The sequence below is a fragment of the Ovis aries genome, chromosome 23 (assembly GCF_016772045.2).
Source record: "Ovis aries strain OAR_USU_Benz2616 breed Rambouillet chromosome 23, ARS-UI_Ramb_v3.0, whole genome shotgun sequence".
NCBI lineage: Eukaryota > Metazoa > Chordata > Mammalia > Artiodactyla > Bovidae > Ovis > Ovis aries.
This window is the reverse complement of record NC_056076.1, coordinates 56,300,070-56,323,515: the sequence shown is the minus strand read 5'-3', so window position 1 is coordinate 56,323,515 and position 23,446 is coordinate 56,300,070. Positions and strand designations below refer to the sequence as shown.

The following is a 23,446-nucleotide window of genomic DNA, read 5'->3' as shown; positions in this document are numbered from 1 at the left end:
TTAGTTTTGTTATACATCAAGTAATATAAAGAACAATATTCTTATAAAAGGCATATTTAGCATGGATATGCTGTGCTAAGTCACTTCACTCGTGTCCAGCTCTTTGCAATGCTATGCACTGTAGCCCACCAGGCTCCTCTGTTCATGGGATTCTCCAGGCAACAATACTGAAGTGGGCTGCTATGCTCTCTTCCAGGGGGTCTTCCCAATCCAGAGATCACACCTGCCTCTCTTACATCAGGGGGTAGACTCTTCACCACTAGTGGCGTCTGGGAAGCCCATAAGTAATGTAGCTAATAGCATTAATAAAGGCACAGTATAGCATCAAGAGACATAAAACATAAACAGCCTGAAAACAACAAAGAGAAAAATTCACAATGCTGTTAGTGTAACTAGTTGTAACCAGGATCACGATAAGCCAACGAGTCCAGAGGGGAGCCTGCTGTAGAAGGCAAACTCTGGAGAGATTCAGTAGAGGGGAAAAAGTAAATGTCTTATCTTCATCTCCAAAGGTACACTTTAACAACTTGCTGCTTGTTGTAGTTACCGTTAAAGGAAAGGTTTACTCTTCTTTGGAAAACAAATAGTCAAAGCCATGAATATTTAAGAGAAAAAGTCATAAAATTATAAATTTTATTTATCAGGTCATCCAGCCCCATGCAATTAATTCTTGTTGATTTAGATTGTTTTGTTAGTAGTTTTACAAAGCCATGGGGTTTTCCATTTGAGTTTTGGTATTTCTTACTCAGTTCAGTAGTATGATCTCAAAGTTACCAGAAACCAGGCTTCCCTGGTGGCTGGCTCAGTGGTGAAGAATCCATCTGCCAACGCAGGAAACATGGGTGTGATCCCAGATCTGGTCCACGCCACGGAGCAATGAAGCCTGTGCGCCACAATACTGAGTCTGTGCTCTGGTGCCTGGGAGCTGCGACTACTGAAGCCCACATGCGCGACAGCCTGTTCTTCCCAAGAGAAGCCGCCGCAGTGCGAAGCCCGTGCCCCCATGAAGAGCAGCCCCCACGCGCCGCAGCCAGAGGAAAGCCCGCGCAGCAATGAGGACTCAGCACAGCCAAAAAAAAGAGAAAGTTACCAGAAGCCTATATTGTCAAAAAGTCCTTTCTATGAATCTTTCTGAAGATCCTCAGTTTTGTAAAAGCATCAGAGCAAACTAATAACTGTCTATATAACCGACAAAAGACTGAAAACGGGATGGTTAAAGATCTAATTACAACTGACAAGGGAATTTGATTATGTCTGTGACACATAGTATATTAAGACAAGAATTAGATTCATGATTGATAATATACTAGGATATATCCAAATTTTAGTAATTTTGTATTAGTAACATATACCCACATGATAAAACCTAAGAAGCTTTATCATCAGTGACAATGTTTCCCATGTAGTTTAACACACTACATAAGCCTCATTAGTTTAGTATCTCTCTTTGAGATGTTTCAGAAGCCCTCTGAAGCATCCCAAAGTTTGCTAGAGATCAAAAGAAATTCATTTAGGGCACTTCCCTAGTGGTCCAGTGGCTGGAGGCCCGAGTTCAATCCCTGGTCGGGGAACTGGATTCCATATGCCGCAACTAGGAGTTCTCATGCCGCAACTGAAGATCCTGAGTGCCGACTGAAAATGTACACGCAACCTGAAAGTTGAGAGTTCAGTTTTATTCCGTGGAAATTTTTAGAACTAAAGTCTGGGAGGCAGAATCTCAAGTAGCCCTGAGAGCACTGCTCTGAGGAGGTGAAGAGAGGACCGGGTTACACAGAGGCTTTGCAACAAAGGGCAGGGAGTCTGAACATCGAGAAGTTCTTCCTCTGTTGAGCCTGCGTGCTGCAGCCTCTGAAGCCCACACACCCTAGAGCCCAGCTCTGTAGTGAGAAGCCCGCGCTCCACAGCGAAGAGAAGCCCCCGCTCACCACAGGTAGACAAAGCATGCCCCAAGCAACAAAGACCCAGCACAACCAAAAATAAATAAGTAAATAAATTTTTTTTGAAAGATGATTGTTAATTAAAGAAAACCATCTATCTCAAGTCAAGCAATTCAGCACTTTTCTGTGTATGGAAAGATGCAAAGTCTAGGCTTACTGAAATCATTTCTTTGATTGCACCTCGGGTCTCTGGGGCCAGGATCCTGCGTTTTTCCCATTCTGGGCTTCCTTTCCTCAAGGCTCACCATAGGGAGTGGCTGTAGTTGATGGCTGCTAGATCACAGGTGTTCTTCTCCTTGCTGAGTTCTCTGAGGGCTCACCAGCTCACAGTGGAGGGCTGCAGTCGCTGATGACGGTGACATCCTTGTTTACAGATGTGGCAGGAAATATTCCATTTCTCGTGCAGCTGGGACCTGGCACAGCCCAGTAAATAGATGGATGAAAGTGTATATTTTTTAAAAATTACATTTAGAACTTGATTGGGGAAGCTTGTCAAAGATATCAAAAAGGTTTTAAAACACTTGGTCGGGTGGAATCATAGATCACTGTGAAACAATACTTACTCAGTTAACCAGAATGACAATAGAAGATTTTAAAGGCAAAACACAGAAAGTTATGTGTCTGTGTGCCCACGCTCAGTTGTGCCTGACTCTTGCGACCCAGTGAACTGTAGCCCACCAGGCTCCTCTGTCCATGGGACTCCCCAGGCAAGAATACTAGAGTGGGTTGCCATTTCCTTTTCCAGGGTATTGTCCCAACCCAGGGATCGAACCCATGTCTCCTGCATTGGCAGGCGGATTCTTTATCACTGAGCCACCAGGGAAGCCCTTACAGAAAGTTAACAGACCACTTAAAAGGAAAGAAAATTTTTTCTGTTATCAAAAAGCAGATCAATATGTCAAAAAAATTTTCTCTTAGCAAAGAAAGAAAATAAATTTCTAGTTTTGCACCACCTTATCTTTAATATTAAAATTTATTTTCATAATTAAATTTATTCTACTCTTGGATAATCCTGACCCCACATAGAATTCCTTTATATTCCTTTTTTTCTCACAAATCTTTTATATCCTTATTTGTCTGTCCCTTTCCTCCCCATTTAGAAATAATCAGATTTAAGACAAAAATCACTTTCTTTTCCTTTAATGAAATGCATTTCCATTCTTTATATTTTTCCTTTCCTCTGAAGATGTTTTCCTTATTTAATTAAATTGATTACACATAATAGAGTTCTTAAGCTTTAAAAATCTTCCTTTGTAGTGAAAATTAAGAAGTAAGCAGTTATGAATTCTTTTCACATTGCTGCTGCTGCTGCTGCTGCTGCTGCTAAGTCGCTTCAGTCATGTCCGACTCTGTGCGACCCCATAGACGGCAGCCCACCAGGCTCCCCCATCCCTGGGATTCTCCAGGCAAGAATACTGGAGTGGGTTGCCATTTCCTTCTCCAATGGGTTGCCATTTCCTTGCTAATGCATGAAAAGTCAATTAGCACTCTATAAATCAGCAAACTTACAAATACTATTTGTGATTTCTAAAAATGTTTTATAGAAAATTTATGAATGCATCCCCATAATAGTCCTGAATATCTTTAGTTTCTCTGTAAAAGGAAGCCTATGTTCAGTAATTAATATTTCAGTATCTTTTTTACTTGACAATCATCTATATATTCAATAAATTTCTATCATTTAACTTAACTTAGCAAAACTATAAAGTTTCAAGTTGCTCAGTTACCATTTTTAAGCAGACATACAGTTGACTAAAAAAAAAGCAATCTAAAAGTTTCCAGTTAAATTTTATTTGGGGACCTTATTGAAGACTATAACCCAGGGGAAAACCTCTCCAATAGCTGAGAAACTGCTCCAAAGAAGTTAAGGGAGGAGCCAGGATATATAAGAGAGTTTGCTTGGCGGGGAAAAAGAATGGTAGTCAAACATCCCAAAATGACTGCTAATCACACAGACAGGCACCTGGAGTTCATGGTTCTAGTCTTGTCTATCTATAGGAAGTTGCGGGAAACTGGACTCACTGAAATTATCCCCCAGATACGCATCTTAACTACTGAGGGCCAGTATCCAAAGCAAATAATGCTTCCTGTTTTCCTCTATCCTGAGTTCCCCTCAAGGTGCACCATTTGGGCAGGGGGATATGAGGGGTTACAGGGGCTGATTTGACCCTTGTTAACTGCAATGGCAGGCAACATTACTTACTAGAACGGCAGGCAACATTCCCTGTGCACACCACCATAAAACAGGAAGAGTTCCCCTAAAAGCTCTTACCTCATTTATTTACTCGTTCCCAACAATTATGTTTAGATTATGCATGAAATCCTTCATGAAACATTAGACCAAGTTAGCCATCATCCCAAGCTATTCTTCTTGCTAATAAATTTCATAAGAGATAATATTTGATAACTTTTTAGTAAACCTAGGTTCAATAAAAGTAAGACATGTCTGTATTAATTAAACCAATAAACTTAAACTTTAATACTGTATATTAATTTAATATTGAATATCTCCCAGATCATGTAAACTTGAAATTCATTTGGGCTAGTTACTGTAAAATTTATAAATATTTAATTTATGAAGACTTACTTTTAAGTGAATTAAATAGAGCTCTTTAACAAATTGATTTTGATAATACCATCTGGAGGTAGAGACACATATCTATAATGCACACACATACAGACAGATACAACCAGAGATCTCACAGCTTCATTTTAAAACTCAGTCAAGAAACACGTATTACAATATAAAACTTACTAGTTTATAAAAAAAAAAGTGGAATAAGTTAAGTTTATCCACTCAAATGGCTAAGGATTTTTACTATTTGCAGAAAAGACTTTTGAGATTTGTATTCACAAGAGTCAGACAAGACAGTGACTGAACAATTCATCTTTGACAGAATGTGAAGGAGGCTGTGAATCAAAGTGTAGGTGAGGGAGCCTTTCTAGCAAGTTTGAATTTAAAAAGGTCTCTTCTCCCTCCCCTTTAAAAATATTATTTTTTAAATTTTTAAAATTTTTTCTTGGCTGTGCTACACCGGCTTTTTTCTAGTTGCGGCAAGCGGGGGCTACTTGTCTCAGAGCATGGACTCCAGGCCCCAGGGTTGTGGTACTCGGGCTTAGCATGTGGAATCTTCCTGGATCAGGGATTGAACCCATGTCCCCTGCAATGGCAGGCAGGTCCTTAACCACTGAACCACTAGGGAAGTCCCAGACCAGCAAGTTTCTTTAATAAATGAGTGTCACAAGGGGCTGCTGTACTATGGGCAGACTCGCCTCCACCACTCCTGCAAGCTTCTGGTTGCCTGAGAGAGCTGTAAACCGGCCAGGAGGAATTCTGCCCCTATCTTCAGAACTGAAAGCTCACCTATGGTATGTTCACTTTTATTCCAACAAACTCTATGAAAGCAACCCATTCAGGGAAAAGAACAGGACCGTCTCCTACCTAATCACCCAGTCCAAACCTCTCCAGTGTCTTTCAACTGAGCAAAGTCTTCCCAGCATCTTTCAACTTAGAATTCAAGGTACTTCCTTCCTGAATTACCTTAAGTTCAGGGAAACTCTACTAGTGTGGAGTCTATACACCACATAATAAAAATCAGGATCAATCATCCAAGACAGAAATTTCCAGACTAGGAAGACTTACCGTAGACTTACCGTAGACTTCTCCAGACTAGGAAGAAACTTACCGTATCATCTAGGCTCATTTAGGAGATGGACAGGGACAAGGGGCCTGGCTGGTAGCAAGTGTTTGGATCCTTGCCGAGTTTAGGCAAAGGAGAGCAGTCAGCTGTGGGACACTCCGTGGTCACCAAAACTGTTGACCGGAAGGAAAACAATGTAGAAGCTGTGAGTTGAGTTTTATTCATGGACCTTACTGGGAACTATAGTCCAGGAAACAGCATGTAAGTAACTCTGAGGGGACTGCTGCAAAGAAGTAGGGATGCAGGGAAGGAGCCTATATGAATTTTTTGCCTCGGAAATACTTGCAGTTAAACATATATCTTGGTAAAAAGATTACTGCTAATGACAAACACAAACAGAGAATCTCAAAAATCATTTTAGTGCTTTTCTATGCAAGAATCTGGCATCACTGAATTTCTTTCTTAAATATGCATTTAACTGCTTTGGGGCCATATATTCAAAACAAGAATACTTCATCCTATTCTTCATCCTGAATTCCCCTCAGTGCACACTGTGGGCAGCTGCAGTGAGTTGCAACTTAATGCTTTTTGGAACTGAGTAATGAGGGAGACTCTTTGTTCTTTTTGTTTACAGCTGCTGTGGCAAACTTCTCGCTCTCCTCCTCCCATCTTGGACACTCTCTTCCCACAGACATGTTACAGATCCATCAGCGTCCTAAATGGCATACCCCGGTTTCCTTCACTAAGCCATTTAGCGTCCTTTGGGTCTCAGGTGTGGTTTCTGAGATGCTGCTTCTGTTGATTTGTAGAGACCAGGTCTGTTTCTACCATAATGAGAAAAACTAAATCATAATGCTGACCTAGAGAGTCAATAGAACACTTGGAAATCAATAATTCTGAAATTGTCTTATACTGCAAACGGGACTTCTATGATTTTTTTCTACTTTTGACTAACAGCCTGGCAATCACATCAGAGAAGAAGGAAGAGCAGAAAAATGATGTTAAACAGAAGAAATTAATTCCTTGGCCAGCTGGGTTAAATACACTTACTCTCTGTTGTGACGATGAATACATTTAAGCCGTTAAGTCCATAATCCCCTTTACACTCTGTAAGGACTTTTTAGAAATAAAAGAAGGACAGACTGTTACCAAAGGATAATGTTAGGCTGCGTGAAAGCTTCTTTGCTTTGTAAAGAAAATTTGTTATCTTTCCCAGACAAAGTTGACCCTTTTATTCAACAAACATTAATTGTACACTTACTGTGTTTCAAGTAATATTAACATTACTTGAAATATTAATACAAAGGTTAATTGGAACATTAATGAGAAACTTTCCAACTTTTAATTTTCTGGCCCCTCTCCAACCAGTTTACAAAATTTATTGCCAATATCTGTATATGTGTGTAATCTCCTAAACCACAGGACTAAAATAAATGTTCAGATATTGAGTTCAGAAAAATTCACAATTTTATACACACACATATATATGTTACACATATAATCTTGCTGTAAATTAAGATTTTTTTTGCCTTCAGCATTCTAATACTTTCAATATTATACAAGTATATGTGCTGACCTCAGTCTTGTCTAACTCTTTGTGATCCCACGGACTGTAACCCACCAGGGTCCTTTGTTCATGGAATTTTCCAGGCAAGAATACTGGAGTGGGTTTCCATCTCCTCCTGCAGCGGATCTTCCCAACCCAGGGATCAAACCTGAGTCTCTTGCTTTGGCAGGTGAATTCTTAACCACTGAGCCAACTGGGAAACCCCCAATATTATACCCTAATGCTAACCATTTTCCACAGGACTGGAAAAGGTCAGTTTTCATTCCAATCCCAAAGAAAGGCAATGCCAAAGAATGCTCAAACTAATGCACAATTGCACTCATCTCACACGCTGGTAAAGCAATGCTCAAAATTCTCCAAGCCAGGCTTCAACAATATGTGAACCATGAACTTCCAGATGTTCAACTTGGTTTTAGAAAAGGCAGAGGAACCAGAGATCAAACTGCCGACATCCACTGGATCATCGAAAAAGCAAGGCAGTTCAGGAAAAACATCTATTTCTGCTTTATTGACTATGCCAAAGCCTCTGACTGTGTGGACCACAACAAACTGTGGAATATTCTTCAAGAGATGGGAATATCAGACCATCTGACCTGCCTCTTGAGAAATCTATACGCAGGTCAGGAAGCAACAGTTAGAACTGGACATGGAACAGACTGGTTCCAAATAGGAAAAGAAGTACGTCAAGGCTGTATATTGTGACCCTGCTTATTTAACTTATATGCAGAGTATATCCTGAGAAACACTGGGCTGGAAGAAACAGAAGCTGGAATCAAGATTGCCAGGAGATATATCAATAACCTCAGATATGCAGATGACACCACCCTTATGGCAGAAAGTGAAGAGGAACTAAAAGCCTCTTGATGAAAGTGAAAGAGGAGTGAAAAAATCGGCTTAAAGCTCAACATTCAGAAAACTAAGATCATGCCATCTGGACCTATTACTTCATAGCAAATAGATGGGGAAACAGTGGAAACAGTGGCAGACTTTATATTTTGGGGCTCCAAAATCACTGGTGATTGCAGCCATGAAATTAAAAGACGCTTGCTCCTTGAAAGAAAAGCTATGACCAACCTAGATAGCATATTAAAAAGCAGAGACATTACTTTGCCAACAAAGGTCCACCTACTGAAGGCTATGGTTTTTCCAGTGGGCATGTATGGATATGAGAGTTGGACTGTGAAGAAAGCTGAGTGCTGAAGAACTGATGCTTTTGAACGGTGTTGAGAGTCCTTTAGATTGCAAGGAGATCCAACCAGTCCATCCTAAAGGAGATCAGTCCTGAGTGTTCATTGGAAGAACTGATGTTGAAGCTGAAACTCCAATATTTTAGCCATCTGATGTGAAGAGCTGACTCACTTGAAAAGACCCTGATGCTGGGAAAGACTGAAGGCAGGAGGAGAAGGGGACAACAGAGGATGAGATGTTTGGATGGCATCACTGACTCAATGGACATGAGTTTTGGTAAACTCTGGGAGTTGATGATGGACAGGGAGGCCTGCTGTGCTGCAATCCGTGGGGTTGCAAAGAGTGGGGTACAACTGAGCAACTGAACTGAACTGAATCCTAACCATAACCCTGGAGGAATTATATAAAAATCTTGCTGCTAAATCACTTCAGTTGTGTCCAACTCTGTGTGACCCCACAGACAGCAGCCCACCAGGCTCCCCTATCCCTGGGATTCTCCAGGCAAGAACACTGGAGTGGGTTACCATTTCCTTCGTCAATGCATGAAAGTGAAAAGTGAAAATGAAGCTGCTCAGTCGTGTCCGACTCTTCATGACCCCATGGACTGCAGCCTACCAGGCTCCTCCGTCCATGGGATTTTCCAGGCAAGAGTACTGGAATGGGTTGCCATTGCTTTCTCCATAAAGATCTTGAAAGACTTAAATAATAAATTTTTGCTGCAATATATAGTTATTGAAACTTAACTGAAAAGCAAAGTGAGGAAGCAAGAATTTGGCAGATTTAATTTCTATAGAAGGCAGTCTCTGCTTCCCACCAAGACTCAGAAAATAGAGAATTCCCTAAAAAGTGTTTGGATGATGGGCAACTAAATTGAATGACACACGTCCATCAAGATATATGGCTGTGATATAGTGGAATGTGAGAAATAAACACCATAACAAATAATGGAGAAAGAGATGAATTACTTCTGGGTTGGAGCAATGCTGGATAATTACATTTGATTTTATGGAGATCTACAAAAATGGGCAGGATTTAGACTAAGAAAAACTTGGAAAGGAAAACAACTTTGTTGCTGGTACTGAAATGTAAGACATGACTATATATATAACAAAGAGGAGGTTTAATTCAGAGGCCATCAAGCAGATATATGTAATGAGAAACTATGATACAAGGACTCAAGTTACTTCTGCCCCACGAGGGACTCCTTCAGTCTCTGTTGAAAGACTCTCTCTTTGTTGAAAGAGCTCTCTCTTAGCTTGATGTAGTCTTTATGAGAGTGGGCCTAGACCCAGTAATAGAAAAATAACTTGGGGAAAAGTCAAGTAAATTCAGGTAACAGGAAGCCTTGACTGTCCTGAGAAGCTTTTTGGACTTTATTCTATTGTTTTTTCACCACACTGCAGAGCTTGTGGGATTTTAGTTCCTTGACCAGGGATCAAACCCAGACTTCCTGCAACGGAAGACTGGAGTCTTAACCATTGGACCACCAAGGAATTCCCTGGACTTTATTCTAAAGGCAAGAAAAAGCCACTGAATTTTTAAATATTTTTATGTACTTAACTGCACTGGACCTTCGCTGTGGCACAGGAGATGCTTAATCTCCCTTGCAGTATGCAGGATCTTTTAGTTGTGGCGTGTGGGACCTAGTTCCCTGACCAGGGATCGAACCCATGCCCTCTGCAGTGGGAGTACAGAGTCTTACCTGCTAGACCACCAGGGAAGTCCATCATGGAAACTTTTTGACCAATACACTATGGTATTTGTATTTTTGTATTAAAAATTACCATAGATTCAGTGGCTTAAAATGACATGCATTTATTGCCTCACAGTTTCCATGGGAATGGTGTTTAGGCACAGATGAGCTGGATCCTCTGCTCATGATCTCACAGGACTGCTATTAAGGTGTCAGGCAGACTGCATTCTCATCTGAAGGCTTGACTAGGAAAGAATCTGATTCCAAGCCCACTCAGGCTCATTCATTTCCCTGTGGCTAGAGCTTCCCAGGTGGCACAGTGGTAAAGAATCCACCTGCCAATGCAGGAGACTCAGGAGATGTGGATTTGAGCCCTGGGTCGAGAAGCTCCCCTGGAGGAGGAAATGGAAACCCACTGCAGTATTCTTGCCTGGAGAACTCCATGGACAGAAGAGCCTGGCAGGTTGTGGTCCATGGGATTGCAAAGTCAGACACAACTGAGCGATTGAGTTCAGCACTCATATGGCTAAGAATCCCGTTCCTCAGGTCCTACAGACAGTTCCCTGCTGCCTAGACTGTCTCCCAGCATGGCAACCTACCTCTTCAAAGTCAGTAAAGAGCATCTCTCTACTGAGCACAAGAAGGATGGGGTCACATACCTGTAGATACAGATGATATAGATAGTAACCTACGTATAACCTATCTATACCAGGGAAGTCACAGTCCATCACCTTTGCCATATTCTGTTTGTTTAGAAGCAAGCCACAGGTCTCATCTGCACCCAAAGAGAGAGGATTATACAGAGCGTGAGTCATGAGGCAGTCACTGTAGGGTGTTTCAGCCACAAACATTAATGTAGCAGCAACACATCATGTGACCTGGATGGGAAAGACAGACAATCAAACAAGGAAGTTGTCACTGTTGTTGATGTTTTAACCAAAAATACACAGTTGTCACTGGAATTATACATGGAATCCACGGGGTAAGGGTCAGGAACTTCAACATGCTACATTTTACTGCTTATAGATATCAAAACTAAAAACTCCAGTATCATTCTGTCTTTAGAATTTAGTAGCTATTCCCCTATAGCACACCAATACTTCCTGGACTTCCTAAGTTCCAGGTTCTCCAAAAAGCAAAAAGATTTGTTCCTCCAAATTAATGATTTTCAGAAGAGAGAGAGAGAGGGTCAAGCGCTGCCCAGCGGTCTAGCATTGTCCCCATTCCTACTATCATTTTTGAACTGTTTCACGCATGCTGTTCTCTTCTTCCTCATCCAGTTGTAAATCTGTGGTTTGGTGTTCCCCACAGTGCCTAGCACTTTGCCAATTCTGTCCTTTCCTTAATGGACCCATTGCCCTGAAAGTCGCGTCATGTTTGGGTCTTCACATGGGCACTTAGAGAACTCACTCATCATCCTGTCGCAGCTTAGTGGGTTAAGTGTTCTTCGCGTGGTTTTGTGTGATTGTAAAACCCTTCAAGAGTTTCCCTTTGCACTTTCTCACATGACACGAAAGTCAACTGGGGAGACTTCTTTTTCCCCCCCATCTCATGACTTCCACTGAATCTAGCCACTTCTTTCCAAGTAACTGGATGTCTTTTTCCAGAAACCTCTCTATGTGCCCCCGACTCATGCCTTCTAAATTGGAAGGAGGGAAGGTGATGACATTTGGGGGTGCTCAGGCTCCTTTCAAGTAAGGATTTCAGGGCCCCTCATTGAGCTCCAAGGGGAAACCAGGATCTGAGGGGGAAAGCAGTTAATGCCACGTGGAGCTCTGTCACCAGCTGCAGCAACAGGGGCTGAGGCTCGTCCTGCCAGCCTCCCACTTCTGTTTCCCTTCAGTATTAGGGGCCCATCAGAGCGCAGGAAGGGTTGCTCCTCAAACCTGTGTGATTAAGAGGATCTGTGTGCTACAAATAGTGCCAGATTCGTTTTCCAGAAAAATCCACTTCCCAGCCCCATGGAGAATGGTTTGCTCACTGCTTGTGCTATTAGCTTCTCCAGGGTCTCTTCAGCTTTCCACCCGAGCTCACCTATCCCTGGGGCAGCTCCTGGTGAATGCTTGAGCAAGCTGAAGTTAGTCAAGAGCACACTCTTCTTGGGGAGTCCTCCGAACAGTGACTAGCAGGAAGCGGTACCCCTCTTCTCACTGTACCTACTTCCCTTCCCTCTTCCTCCTGCTTCTACAACTTTTCTCTTCACTTGAGTATTTTCTGATAAAAAAAGTTGGAAAAAAGAAGTAAAGATTCAATAAAGTTTTGTGCTGTTTTATTTCCTTGGCTGCACCACGAGACATGTGGGATCTTAGTTCCCTGACCAGAGATCAAACCCTCTGGGGTTGGAAGCACAACGTTGTAACCACTGAAATCCCTAAATAAAGTTGCAATAGGAGATAAGAAACAGACACACCGAGCAATGCAGTGTATCTATCTGATTTTGATAGTAATTCAGATAAGTTCTAAACTAGGAGAAAAATGGGACATTTTACCCCTGGGTGGATATCTGATGACAGTAAGGAAGAGCTGTTAGAGCTCTAGGTGTGACACTGGTGCTCTGGTTGTAAGTTTTAAAGGAAGCCTTGTCTTCTAGATGTGCAGGACGGAATATTTACAGGTGAAACTATACGATGCCTAGCATTGATCCTCCTCCTTCCTTCTGATTCTAATATTCTGAACTTTGGTGAGAAATGTTGTTTTTAACCTTAAATAACCACTTCCATATTGTATGAAAGCCGCTAACATACGTTTTGTTTTTATTGAATGTCTTCAGCGCTTGGTTCTCAGATGTACTCACAGTATGCAGGTATTGCTGCTCAAGAACAGACTAACTGATGAGGATGCGTATGTTTGTGGACATGCCAGAGAAAAGGCTTTGAATACAGTGAAAACCTTAGTTTCTTCTTTATTTGTATATTCTAGCCGGACAATACCTACTACACTACCACAGGAAAAATAACTCTCTTTCTAAGTAACTAAGTCAAAACATAGTTATGTGTACTTCTGTTTAATTTTTCAGTTCCAACGAGTTACCAACCCCCAGCATACTCTTCCTAAACATTAAAATGTGGATTTTTTATTTCAGAGGCCGAAGTGATGAAAATATTTGTCCAAATATCTGGCTTTCTTAATAGCAACTCTAGATAGCTTAATGACTTCTGAACCTCAGATATAACTTCCAGAAGAAAAAACTACTTTGCATTTCTGGGAAACACCCAAAACTGACTCAGAATTGTCAGCAAGTTTCTCCAGTATGTTCACAGAGGAGGAGATTTATGACGGTGACACATCACTGAACGACATCCTGGGAAACTCTCTCCTCCAAGACAATGCCTGATTTCCAACACTAAAGAATTCAGTGGGACAGGCTGTCTATCTGGTCAATAGAAGGATCTGCTGTCTAAGGGGAGATCACACCCCTTAGACTGAAAAGATATTGCACCACCTAGGGACAACTGCGGGAAATGTTTTGTTTTCAAATTCAATGGCTTCCAACCAGAAAGGGTTTAGAAATTATGAAGCAGGATTTCCTTTCCAGTTAATCATTATACTATATAAATTACATAATTTGTCCTCAAAATTTTAAAAATAAAGCAAAGTTTCTCACCCGAAATTATTTTTTTTAAAAGTTACCCAGTCAATAAGCTTTGTTTTTTTAAGTTCTCTACTGGTACAAGCTGACAATGAACTATTAGGCAAGAGTATGTAGAATACTGAGGTGTGATTTTGATAAGCTAACCTAGATAGCACATTTAAAAGCAGAGACATTACTTTGCCAACAAAGGTCCATCTAGTCAAGGGTATGGTTTTTCCAGTGATCACGTATGGATGTGAGAGTTGGACTGTGAAGAAGGCTGAGCACCGAAGAATTGATGCTTTTGAACTGTGGTGTTGGAGAAGACTCTTGAGAGTCCCTTAGACTACAAGGAGATCCAAACAGTCCATTCTGAAGGAGATCAGCCCTGGGATTTCTTTGGAGGGAATGATGCTGAAGCTGAAACTCCAGTACTGTGGCCATCTCATGCGAAGAGTTGACTCATTGGAAAAGACTCTGATGCTGGGAGGGATGGGGGGCAGGAGGAGAAGGGGACGACGGAGGATGAGATGGCTGGATGGCATCACTGACTCGATGGAAGTGAGTCTGAGTGAACTCCGGGAGTTGGTGATGGACAGGGTGATTCATCAATAATTTTATACCCCTGGATTTCTGCTGATAAAAATTTAGTTATTTAAAGAAGTATATCTCAGAGAAATTTATGGGAATTTTTTTTGTAGAATAAAAGTTCTTCTTCATTAACTTCTTACCCCTGCTTTTCGAAAACTGGCTTCACAAAAGGATTACATTTAAAGATAAATGAAGATCAGAGATTGTACAGTTATTGCATAATGCCTGCCCAACAAACATTCAAATATGCATTAAACTGCAAAATTGTTATCTACCTTTTATACTGGAATGCTTTGAAATGATTAGAATCAAATTGAAAATCACCTCAAAAATGGTGGATGGTGGATCAAAGAACTAAACATAAGAGCTAAAATGATAAAATTCTTAATGAGAATATAAGGAATCTTTATCATGCAGGATTTGGAAAGATTTCTTGTATATGCCACCAAAAGCACAGGTTATCAAAGAAATAATAAGCAAATTAAAGTTTATCAAAATTAAAGACTGCTGTCATCAAAGAACACTATCAAGAAAGTGAAAACACAACCTATAAGATGGGAGAAAACATTTGCAAATCATATATATGATAGGGATTAATAGCCACAATATATACATATATCCTACAATCCCCCCAAAAATCAATTCAAAAATGAGCAAAGTAACTACATAGATATTTCTCCCCCAAAGAAAACAGACAAATGACCACAAAGTCCTTGAAAAGATGCTCAACGCTTTCAGTCTTTAGGGAAACGCACATCAAAACTACAATGAGATACCACTTCATAGTCATTAGGATGGCCGTCCACTGCCCCACCCCCCACCCCCCGCAAAAAAAGGAAAAGGAAAAGTGCCGGGAAGGATGAGGAAAAACTGGAACTCGTTAGCATTGCTGGTGGGAATGTAACATGGTGCCACTTGGTAATGCCTTAAAAAGTTTACCCTAGAACTACCACGCTGAGTGCTCAGGTCCAACTCTCTGTGATTCCACGGACGGTAGTCCGCCAGGCTGTTGTTCATGGAATTCTCCAGGCAAGAATACTGGAGTGGGCTGCTATGTCCTACTTCAGGGCATCTTCCGATCTATGGATAGAACCCGCATCTCTTGCATCCCCTGCATTGGCAGGCAGGTTCTTACCACCTTGCCACCTGGGAAGCCCAAGAATTACCATATGATCCAACAATTCTACTCCCAAGTAAACACCCAAAAGAGCAGCATCATAGAAAAGGAAAGCAGTGGACTTAGGGACTTGCAGTACTTCCTCAAATATCAGTGAAGGGAAACCCCAGATGACAGCCATGCAGTAGGTAATATAAGGCAATCAATCAAGACTAACATGAGGATAAAAGGCTCCAGGAAGGAGATAACCAAAAAAGCGAGAGACAAAATACAATGGGCTCTGGAACAACATAGTTTTGAACTGCTACGGCCCACTTATATGCAAAGTTCTTTCACTAAATCTGTACTGATTGTCTGATTCCACAGATTCAGAACTATGCATATGAAGGGCTGATTGTCAAGTTTTACTCAGATTTTCCATTGCAGGGAGGGTTGGCGCCCCTTACCCTGACAGTGCTGAAGGTTTAATTGTAGAATGTTCAGTATGCTGGAAAGTTAAAAAAAATAAAACAACACTACAATAAAGGTAAATAGTGTGAGCATACAAGGCAATTAGAAATTATCAGGGAGGGAATTCCCTGATGGTCCAGGGGGTAGGACTAGGTGCTTTCACTGCCAGGACCTGGGTTCAATCCCTGGTTGGGGAACTAAGATCCCACAAGCCATGTGGCATGGCCAAAAAAACGAAAAATACCAGGGAAAACAAAATGTGTAATAGAAAGTTCCAAATATCACCATATCATCAGCGCACACACACACACACACACACAGATACTAACAGGTAACATCACAAAACATAACTGTAGACTGATCAGCTGTCTGCAGAAGGCTGACTCTGGTCACGGGCACTGCCAGATGCAGTTCTGAGGTGGGGACTCCCAGAAAGAATAGCCTCTAATAGTGGCATCTCCCATTACCATGTAAGGAAGGCATAGGGTTAGTTTGTGAGGGGAAAGTCACTCAGTCGTGCCCGTCATGTCCGACTCTTTGTGACCCCATGGACTATATAGTCCATGGAATTCTCTGGGCCAGAATACTGGAGTGGGTATCCTTTCCCTTCTCCAGGGGATCTTACCAACTCAGAGATCGAACCCAGGTCTCCCGCACTGCAGGTGGATTCTTTACAAGCTTAGCCACCAGGGAAGCCCAAGAATATTGGAGTGGGTAGCCTATCCCTTCTCCAGCGGATCTTCCCAACCCAGGAATCAAACCGGGGTCTCCTGCATAATATGCAGCATATTTGACATTTTTTAATATGCTAATCTCAGGAATGGAAAGAACAGAATAATCACAAGTCATTCTTGCAGAGGTTTTTGGGTCTGTAGGTTTTTTTTTTTCATGAAAATTCTAGGAAATGAGGTTTTCAGGGTGGCATATAGAAATTTAGAAAAATAGTATCATCTTTTGGAAAAATTCCATCCACTAAAATCTTATTTTACTTAATGAAATTAAGCTGCTGCTGCTAAGTCGCTTCAGTTGTGACCAACTCTGCGACCCCATAGACAGCAGCCCACCAGGTTCCTCTGTCCTGGGGACTCTCCAGGCAAGAACTCTGGAGTGGGTTGCCATTTCCTTCTCCAAAGCATGAAAGTGAAAAGTTAAAGTGAAGTCGCTCAGTTGTGTCCCACTCTTAGTGACCCCATGGACTGCAGCCTACCAGGCTCCTCCGTCCATGGGATTCTCCAGGCAAGAGTACTGCAGTGGGTTGCCACTGCCTTCTCCGATGAAATTAAGCATTATTAGTTAAATGACACCAGAAGACCAATTAACTGTGAATGTTATTTCTTAGTTCTTACTAATCGGACATGGAAGAAACCTGGAACTTTTCTGTAGAATTCTTGTGTAGGATTTTTTTTCTCATTGTGCTCTTTCTTATTATTTGTATTATTATTCATAGACTATCTATACTTATTAAAGAAATTTAGAAAATATAGGTGAGAAAAAGTCACCCTTTAGAGCATCACTTTGTAACAGTGTCTGCTAAATGTTTCCATGAACACATATAAAGTCTGTTTCTGTATAAAGTTGACTGTGACCTTGACAGGGCTAAGCAGTGCATAACTGTGTAACGGAATGAGTTACATACCGCTCTGAAAGGCAGTCTTGTCATCAGAATAGGGACAACCGTCACCTGGCCTGCATCTCCTGATTGTGTGAGGATCCCTTACAACAGAGTGTTTCTCCAAGGACAGCCTCAGTGGCTAGGAGTTCTACCAACAGGCAGTGATTCCAATTTCCAGCCCTGAAGGGACCAGGGGACACCACAGTCATAGGAACTCCAAAAGGACAATGGTATGAAGAGCCTCAGGCCAGGAGCTATGGCCTGCGGCAACAAAGCTGGACGGGAGCTGTGAGAACTAACAACTGGGCCTCCCTCTGTTTTATCCTTTAATCTCCAACAAGAAATCGACTGATCAGTTCTTGTGGGTCACCTTCCTGGAACTAAGAGCAGAGTGAAAAGAACAGTTGAGAGTTGGCACGGAGAAACAGATGGAAAACAAACAACAAAATGTGTTTATCGGATTTAACCTTTACAATCCCTCTTTTTATCTTGCCTCTTGGGAATCTGTAGACTTCTTAGGCCTTGTTTTCAAAAATCCTCTCCGCCACTTAATATTTACCAAAACTGCCTTAGTTGAGAGTCTTTGTGTTTGCTTCTTGGGCAAAACCAGGGTGACCCTTGGGAATAACGGTAATTCCCGTTATGTACTGAATTGTGTGCCTCCAAACTCAGGTTGAAGCGCTGATCCCCAATGTGACCATATTTGGAGATAGGACTTTTAAGGAGGTAACTGAGGTTAAATGAGGTCATGAGGTGGGCCCTAATCCAATAGAGCTGGTGTCCGTATAAGAAGGGGAAGGGACGCCAGCAGTGCACATGCTTATGTATGTGTGTATGGGTGCACAAGCAGGAGCCACATGAGGACACAGGGAGGAGGGATTCTCTACAAACCAAGGAGAAAGGCCTGAGGCGAAACCAAACCTGGCAACACTCTGATCGTGCATTTCCAGTCTTTATTTCAAAGCTGTGAGATAAATTTCTGTTAAGGCACCTAGTTTGTGGCATTTTGATACGGCAGCCCTAACATACTACTGTTTATAAAACCTTTTACTGAGCACCTTATATCCTAGCTCTTTATGTACATCATCTACTATTAAACTTTCTCAGTCCTAGAAAGTAGGTATTCTTCAGTTCTTACAGACAAGAAAGCTGGAGTTCAGAGAGGTTAGCAGCTTGTCCATGGCCACAAAATAATAAGTAGTCGAGGATTATTATGGAAACTTTTGTCTCTTTGGGTCCAAAGCCATCACACTGATCTGGTAGCACACGAGAAAGGAATATAGTTACTAAGGCTCTGCTCTGGCTGTGTTCAATTAGGAAAAATTATTTTCTGTTTCTGCAGCACACTCAGGCTTCTTTTCACGTTTCTTGGACTTCAGTTGTATGCCAGACTGATGACTCTCAATTCTGTAGCTTTAGCCGTCTCCTTCCTCTCATGGATACCTTGCCAGGATAGCCTAATGGCATCTTAACTCAGTAACAGAGAACCAGAAGGGACCTCCCTGGTGGTCCAGTGGTTAAGAATTCACCTTGCAATGCGGGGCATGTGGGTCTGATCCCTGGTTGGGGAGCTATGATCCCACATGCTGGAGCAACTAAGCCTTCGAGCCACAACTAGAGAGTCCAAGTGTTGCAATACAAGATCCTGCAGGATGTGATGAAGATCCCATGTGCTGTAACTAAAAACTGAGGCAACTATATAAATATTTTTTTAAAGTGCCAGCAGATTGAAATACTTGCAATATCCTAGACTCCTTCATTTTATCAAATTGGTTCAATTGGTCACTCAAATCTGTTGTTTTTATCTAATTGTTTCTCAAATACATCATTTGACTGCAGCTGCCCCTGTAACTCAGTTGCTGGATTACCTGCAGTAAGCTCCTAAACTGGTTTCACTGCCTTTCATCCTTCTTCCTTTTTTTTTTTTTTTTTTTTTTTTACCTCTGGGCTTTTTCTAAAGACACTTGTAACCACAAAATTGTCCTGCAGTGACTACTCCATTACCTTCACATCAAAATACAAATTATTTAGCCAGTCATCATCTGACCTTCACCCTCCTCTTCAATTTAATCACCCCAGCTACAACCAAAGATAAACCACTTATTTGTCACCTAGCCTAACAGTTAAAAGAACATACTAGCATTAGGAGCTTCCTTGGTGGCTTGACAGTAAAGAATCCACCTACAATGCAGGAGCCACAGGAGACGTGGGTTCAATCACTGGGTTGAGAAGATCCCCTGGAGGAGGGCATGGCAACCCACTCCAGTATCCTTGCCTGGAGAATCCCATGGACAGAGGAGCCTGGCGGGCTAGTGCATGGGGTCGCAAAGAGTCGCCCAGGACTGAATCAACTTAGCCCGTACACACAAGCTCTGGTGTTTGACTGACTTAAGTTGAATGCTGTCTTGACTTCACACAAGCTGTGTGAACTTTGGAAAATTAAAGTTGCTGTGTGGATTAAATGAGCTAACACACTCCAAGAGCTTCTATGTTGTCTGTCACATAATTTGTTAACTCTTACCTATTATTATTATTAGCAGCAGCAGCAGCATTCTCAACTATGCATTTGCATCGAAGCTTTCTCAGGGTGGAGTACCTGAGATTTGGTTCAAGACGCCACATCTAGTAGCAAACTTACCTTGCCCCTTTCCACTGTTTCCTTTGCAAGCTTCTTTGTTACTGTAACTGCGTCTATCATCAGGTTATGAGTTCCTAAAGTAGGGTGGTGAGCTGGAGAAGACTGGACAGAACCCTGGACTGCAAGGAGATCAAACCAGTTAATCCAGATCAAACCATGTTACTCGCTCAGTCGAGTGGGACTCTTTACAACCCCATGGACTGTAGCTTGCCAGGCTCCTCTGTCCATGGGATTCCCAGGCAAGAATACTGGAGTGGGTTCACACTTCCTTCTCCTGGGGATCTTCCCAACCCAGGGATCGAACCCGGGTCTGCCACATTGCAGGTAGATTCTTTACCATCTGAGCCACCAGGGAAGCCCATCCTAAAGGAGTGAGTTAAAGTCCCTCAGTTGTGTCCGCCTCTTTGCGACCCCATGGGCTGTAGCCTACCAGGTTCTCCTCTGTCCAGGAAATCAACCCTAAATATTCATTGGAAGGGCTGACGCTGAGGCTGAAGTTCCAAAACTCTGGTCACCTGATGCCAAGAGCTGACTCACTGGTCAAGACTCTAATGCTGGGAAAGACAGGACAAAAGAAGCGGGTGGCAGAGGACGACATGGTTAGACAGCATCACTGACTCGGTGGACATGAATTTGCGCAAACTCCGAGACAGCAGAGGACAAGCCTTGTACGCTACATAGTCCACGGAGTCGCAAAGAATCAGAAAAGGACTTAGCAACCGAACAACAACTGAGGCCCAAGTTCCATGTTCTCAGGCGCATCATACCTTCTGGATGACTACCCAGAGAAAGCCCGTGTACCGAAAATGCGTTAACACATGTTCCTAAAGTCCGTGCTGGAGACGGTGAGGGACAGGAAGGCCTGGCGCACTGCAGTCCATGGGGTCGCCACAAAGTCTTTTTATCTAATGCTGCGGTTTGTCCCCAATGTGAGACAGAACTACACTCTTAGTATTTCCGGAGGGAACTTAAGACCTAAGGCAGCAGTCAACAACCCCGGGGGGGTGGGGAGGGAAGGTTATTTTCTCACTTTCTCACCCCTCGGTGAAAACTCTAGAAAACTCTTCAGTGGAATTAAAAAAAAAAAACCCAACAACAAAAACAAAAACCCAGGTCTCGGCATCGCGAAGAAAGACGAGAACTTGAGGCGCAACGTGCGCCTGCGCAAGCGACCACTCGTCGTCCGTGCCTGCGCCGCTCCAGCCAATGAGGGAGTCCTCAGTCGAGGGTGGGGCCACAAGTCGCGCCTTAGGATTGGGCAGCGGGAGCCCAAACGGAAGGAGCGGAAATAACGCCAGCGTGCGCAAGCGCAGGCGGCCGTGCCGCGCGGTGACTGCCGGGTGCCGCGGGCCGGCCTGTCCCTCGCCTCTCCCCTCCCCCAGGCCCCGCCCCCTCGGCCGCTCCGCTCCCTGGCGTGACTCGGCACTGAGAGAGCGCCGCGGGGAGAAGACGCCGCGGCCGCCGCCTCCTCAGTCCAGGCCTGGGCCTTCCCGCTTCTCCCGCCGCTTCCTCCCCCGGGACCGCTCCTCCTTCAGGTTTGAAGCCAGCGGCGTCGCGGCCGCCCTGCCCAGGCTCTCCGAGAATGGTGGGCGTAAAGCCGGTCGGGAGTGACCCAGATTTCCAGCCGGAGCTGAGCGGCGCGGGCTCCAGACTCGCCGTGGTCAAGTTCACCATGCGGGGGTGAGGCCGGGCCCGAGCCCGGGGCGGGGGGTGGGGGGCGCCGCGGCCGTCCGCTCTCTCTCCTCCCGGCCCCTTCCGCCTTGCCGTCTCCTTCCGTCCACAGCAGTGTCCGGCCCCGGCCCCAGCCCCAGGCCGCTGCCCGGTGAGGCCTCAGCCCCTGGGACTGAAGCCCTTCCTTGGGGCCCCGGGGGGCGGCTTCGGCGGGCTCGAAGGCTTGGGCGGCCGCGAAGGCTTGGGCGGCCGCGTCCCCCGGCCCGCGGTCCCCGCCCGCTCCTTTGAACGAACTCTGCGCTCGCAGGCGGCCCGGCTCTTTTCCTTCTTGTCTGCGGGCGTCTTCCTGCGGCGGCCCCTGGCTTTCATCCGTCCCTTTCTTTCCCGGGGTCCAGCTGTCACTTGTATCTTAGGAATGCCCCTTCCCCCACCCCCACCCCCAGATTTAACTTACCGAATGGTTTGTCTTCACCACCTGCAGGTCTGGAAAACGTGAAGGAAGATTTCAGCTATGCAACTAATCCGCCTTGTGCTTAGACCTGAGGCTCAGCTCAGCTCATGCATTTTAAATTAAGATGTTGGGTCAGGATACTTACTTTACTTTTGTTAAGGGTTTTGTTAGTCGTTTGGTTGGTAATCTTAGGCCGCGTTGTGTAAGAAGTTGCGTCTGATCAGGGCAATTATAGTAGATATATGTATACAGTTAAGGTAGACAGGTGTCCACACATCTGGCTTTGACCGAATAGACTCCATTTTTGACTTGGTGATTTAAGAGGAGAGGGAACTTGAAAGGTGTTATCTGGCTTTCGTAAATCTCGACATAATTCACTGGTTGCAGAGCCGGTGGATCTTCCGCGTTGGGTGTGTGGTGTGTTTCTGTGTGAGAGTGCTGCGTTGGAAGTGGATATTCAGAACCAAGGTTTCAACGAGTTTGTGTCTTTTGCATATGTCAGTGCCAACCCAAATAGAAGGATTAGAAGTGTCTACTTGACACCTTGACCATTGTGGTGGTTATTTACACTATAACGTGGAGAAATCTCCTACAAGTATCACTGTTTACGTAACAGATTTTGTTGTCCAAGATCCCCTGGAGGAAGAAATGGCACCCGCTCCAGTGTCCTTGCCGGAGCAATCCCATGGACAGAGGAGCCTGGCAGACTACCCATGGAGTAGCAAAGAGTCGGGCACGAATTAGCGACTAAACAACAATAGACTACATAAACGTAAGGCGGTGTTTTGACTCTCAGAGCAAAAAGTGCTTCAAACCTTTTGAACATAATTCAATAAATGTTGAATATCTAAATGGTAGCATTAGGATTAGATTCATTTTAGGGGATGGAGGGAAGCAGATAGAGATGAAAACAAGAGTTATTTTGGGACTGATCTCATATGGAATTGGAAAGGGGCAGTGCATTAGATTTTAAAATGTGTCTTCCCAGTTTTGTTGGTTTTATAGTGACAGTATTCTTAATATGAGGAAATACTTATACATTTGTTAAGTCCTAGGCCAAAGGAAGAGGTGATTTTAACAACAGATCTCATTTTTAGTGCAGTTTTCTAATTCTAGTCATTGGGAGGGTTTATACTTTGGTGCCTTTATGATAAGCTCTCTTTTTCTCTTACCATAGCAGGAGGAGAAATGATAGAATTATACATAATTTATTTGACGTGAGAAAAGTTACTATCATCCCACTTTAGGCCAAGAACACAGTTTTCTCAAGCACCTATTTCTTAATTTCCTTTCCATTTCTATTTTAAGCCATATTCCTT

At 43.3% G+C, this 23,446-nt stretch overlaps 1 protein-coding gene and 1 long non-coding RNA gene across 14 annotated transcripts in view; one reads left to right on the top strand and one right to left on the bottom strand.

Moving 5' to 3' along the window:
• Positions 1-602: 602 nt before the first annotated feature.
• LOC105604543 (uncharacterized) lies at positions 603-21,149 on the bottom strand. Of its 10 annotated transcripts, XR_009598255.1 has the most exons (6): positions 20,006-21,149; positions 12,061-12,240; positions 10,686-10,904; positions 6,629-6,694; positions 2,095-6,402; positions 603-1,651 (listed from the first exon to the last, which is right to left on the bottom strand). It is a non-coding gene; the product is annotated as an uncharacterized LOC105604543 (long non-coding RNA). The 10 variants fall into 10 exon arrangements; XR_009598249.1 differs by having other exon boundaries at positions 2,095-5,751; positions 6,629-10,904; XR_009598252.1 differs by having other exon boundaries at positions 2,095-10,904; positions 20,006-20,124; positions 21,036-21,149.
• A 277-nt stretch (positions 21,150-21,426) lies between these two features.
• Positions 21,427-23,446, top strand: part of TXNL1 (thioredoxin like 1) — a 33,843-nt gene continuing 31,823 nt past the window's right edge. For all 4 annotated transcript variants that reach the window (XM_027960980.2, XM_027960978.2, XM_027960981.3 and 1 more), the window contains exon 1: positions 21,427-21,685. In XM_027960980.2, coding sequence (XP_027816781.1) covers positions 21,588-21,685 — 98 coding nt within the window. In that variant the 5' untranslated portion in view covers positions 21,427-21,587. The remainder of the gene's footprint in view (positions 21,686-23,446) is intronic.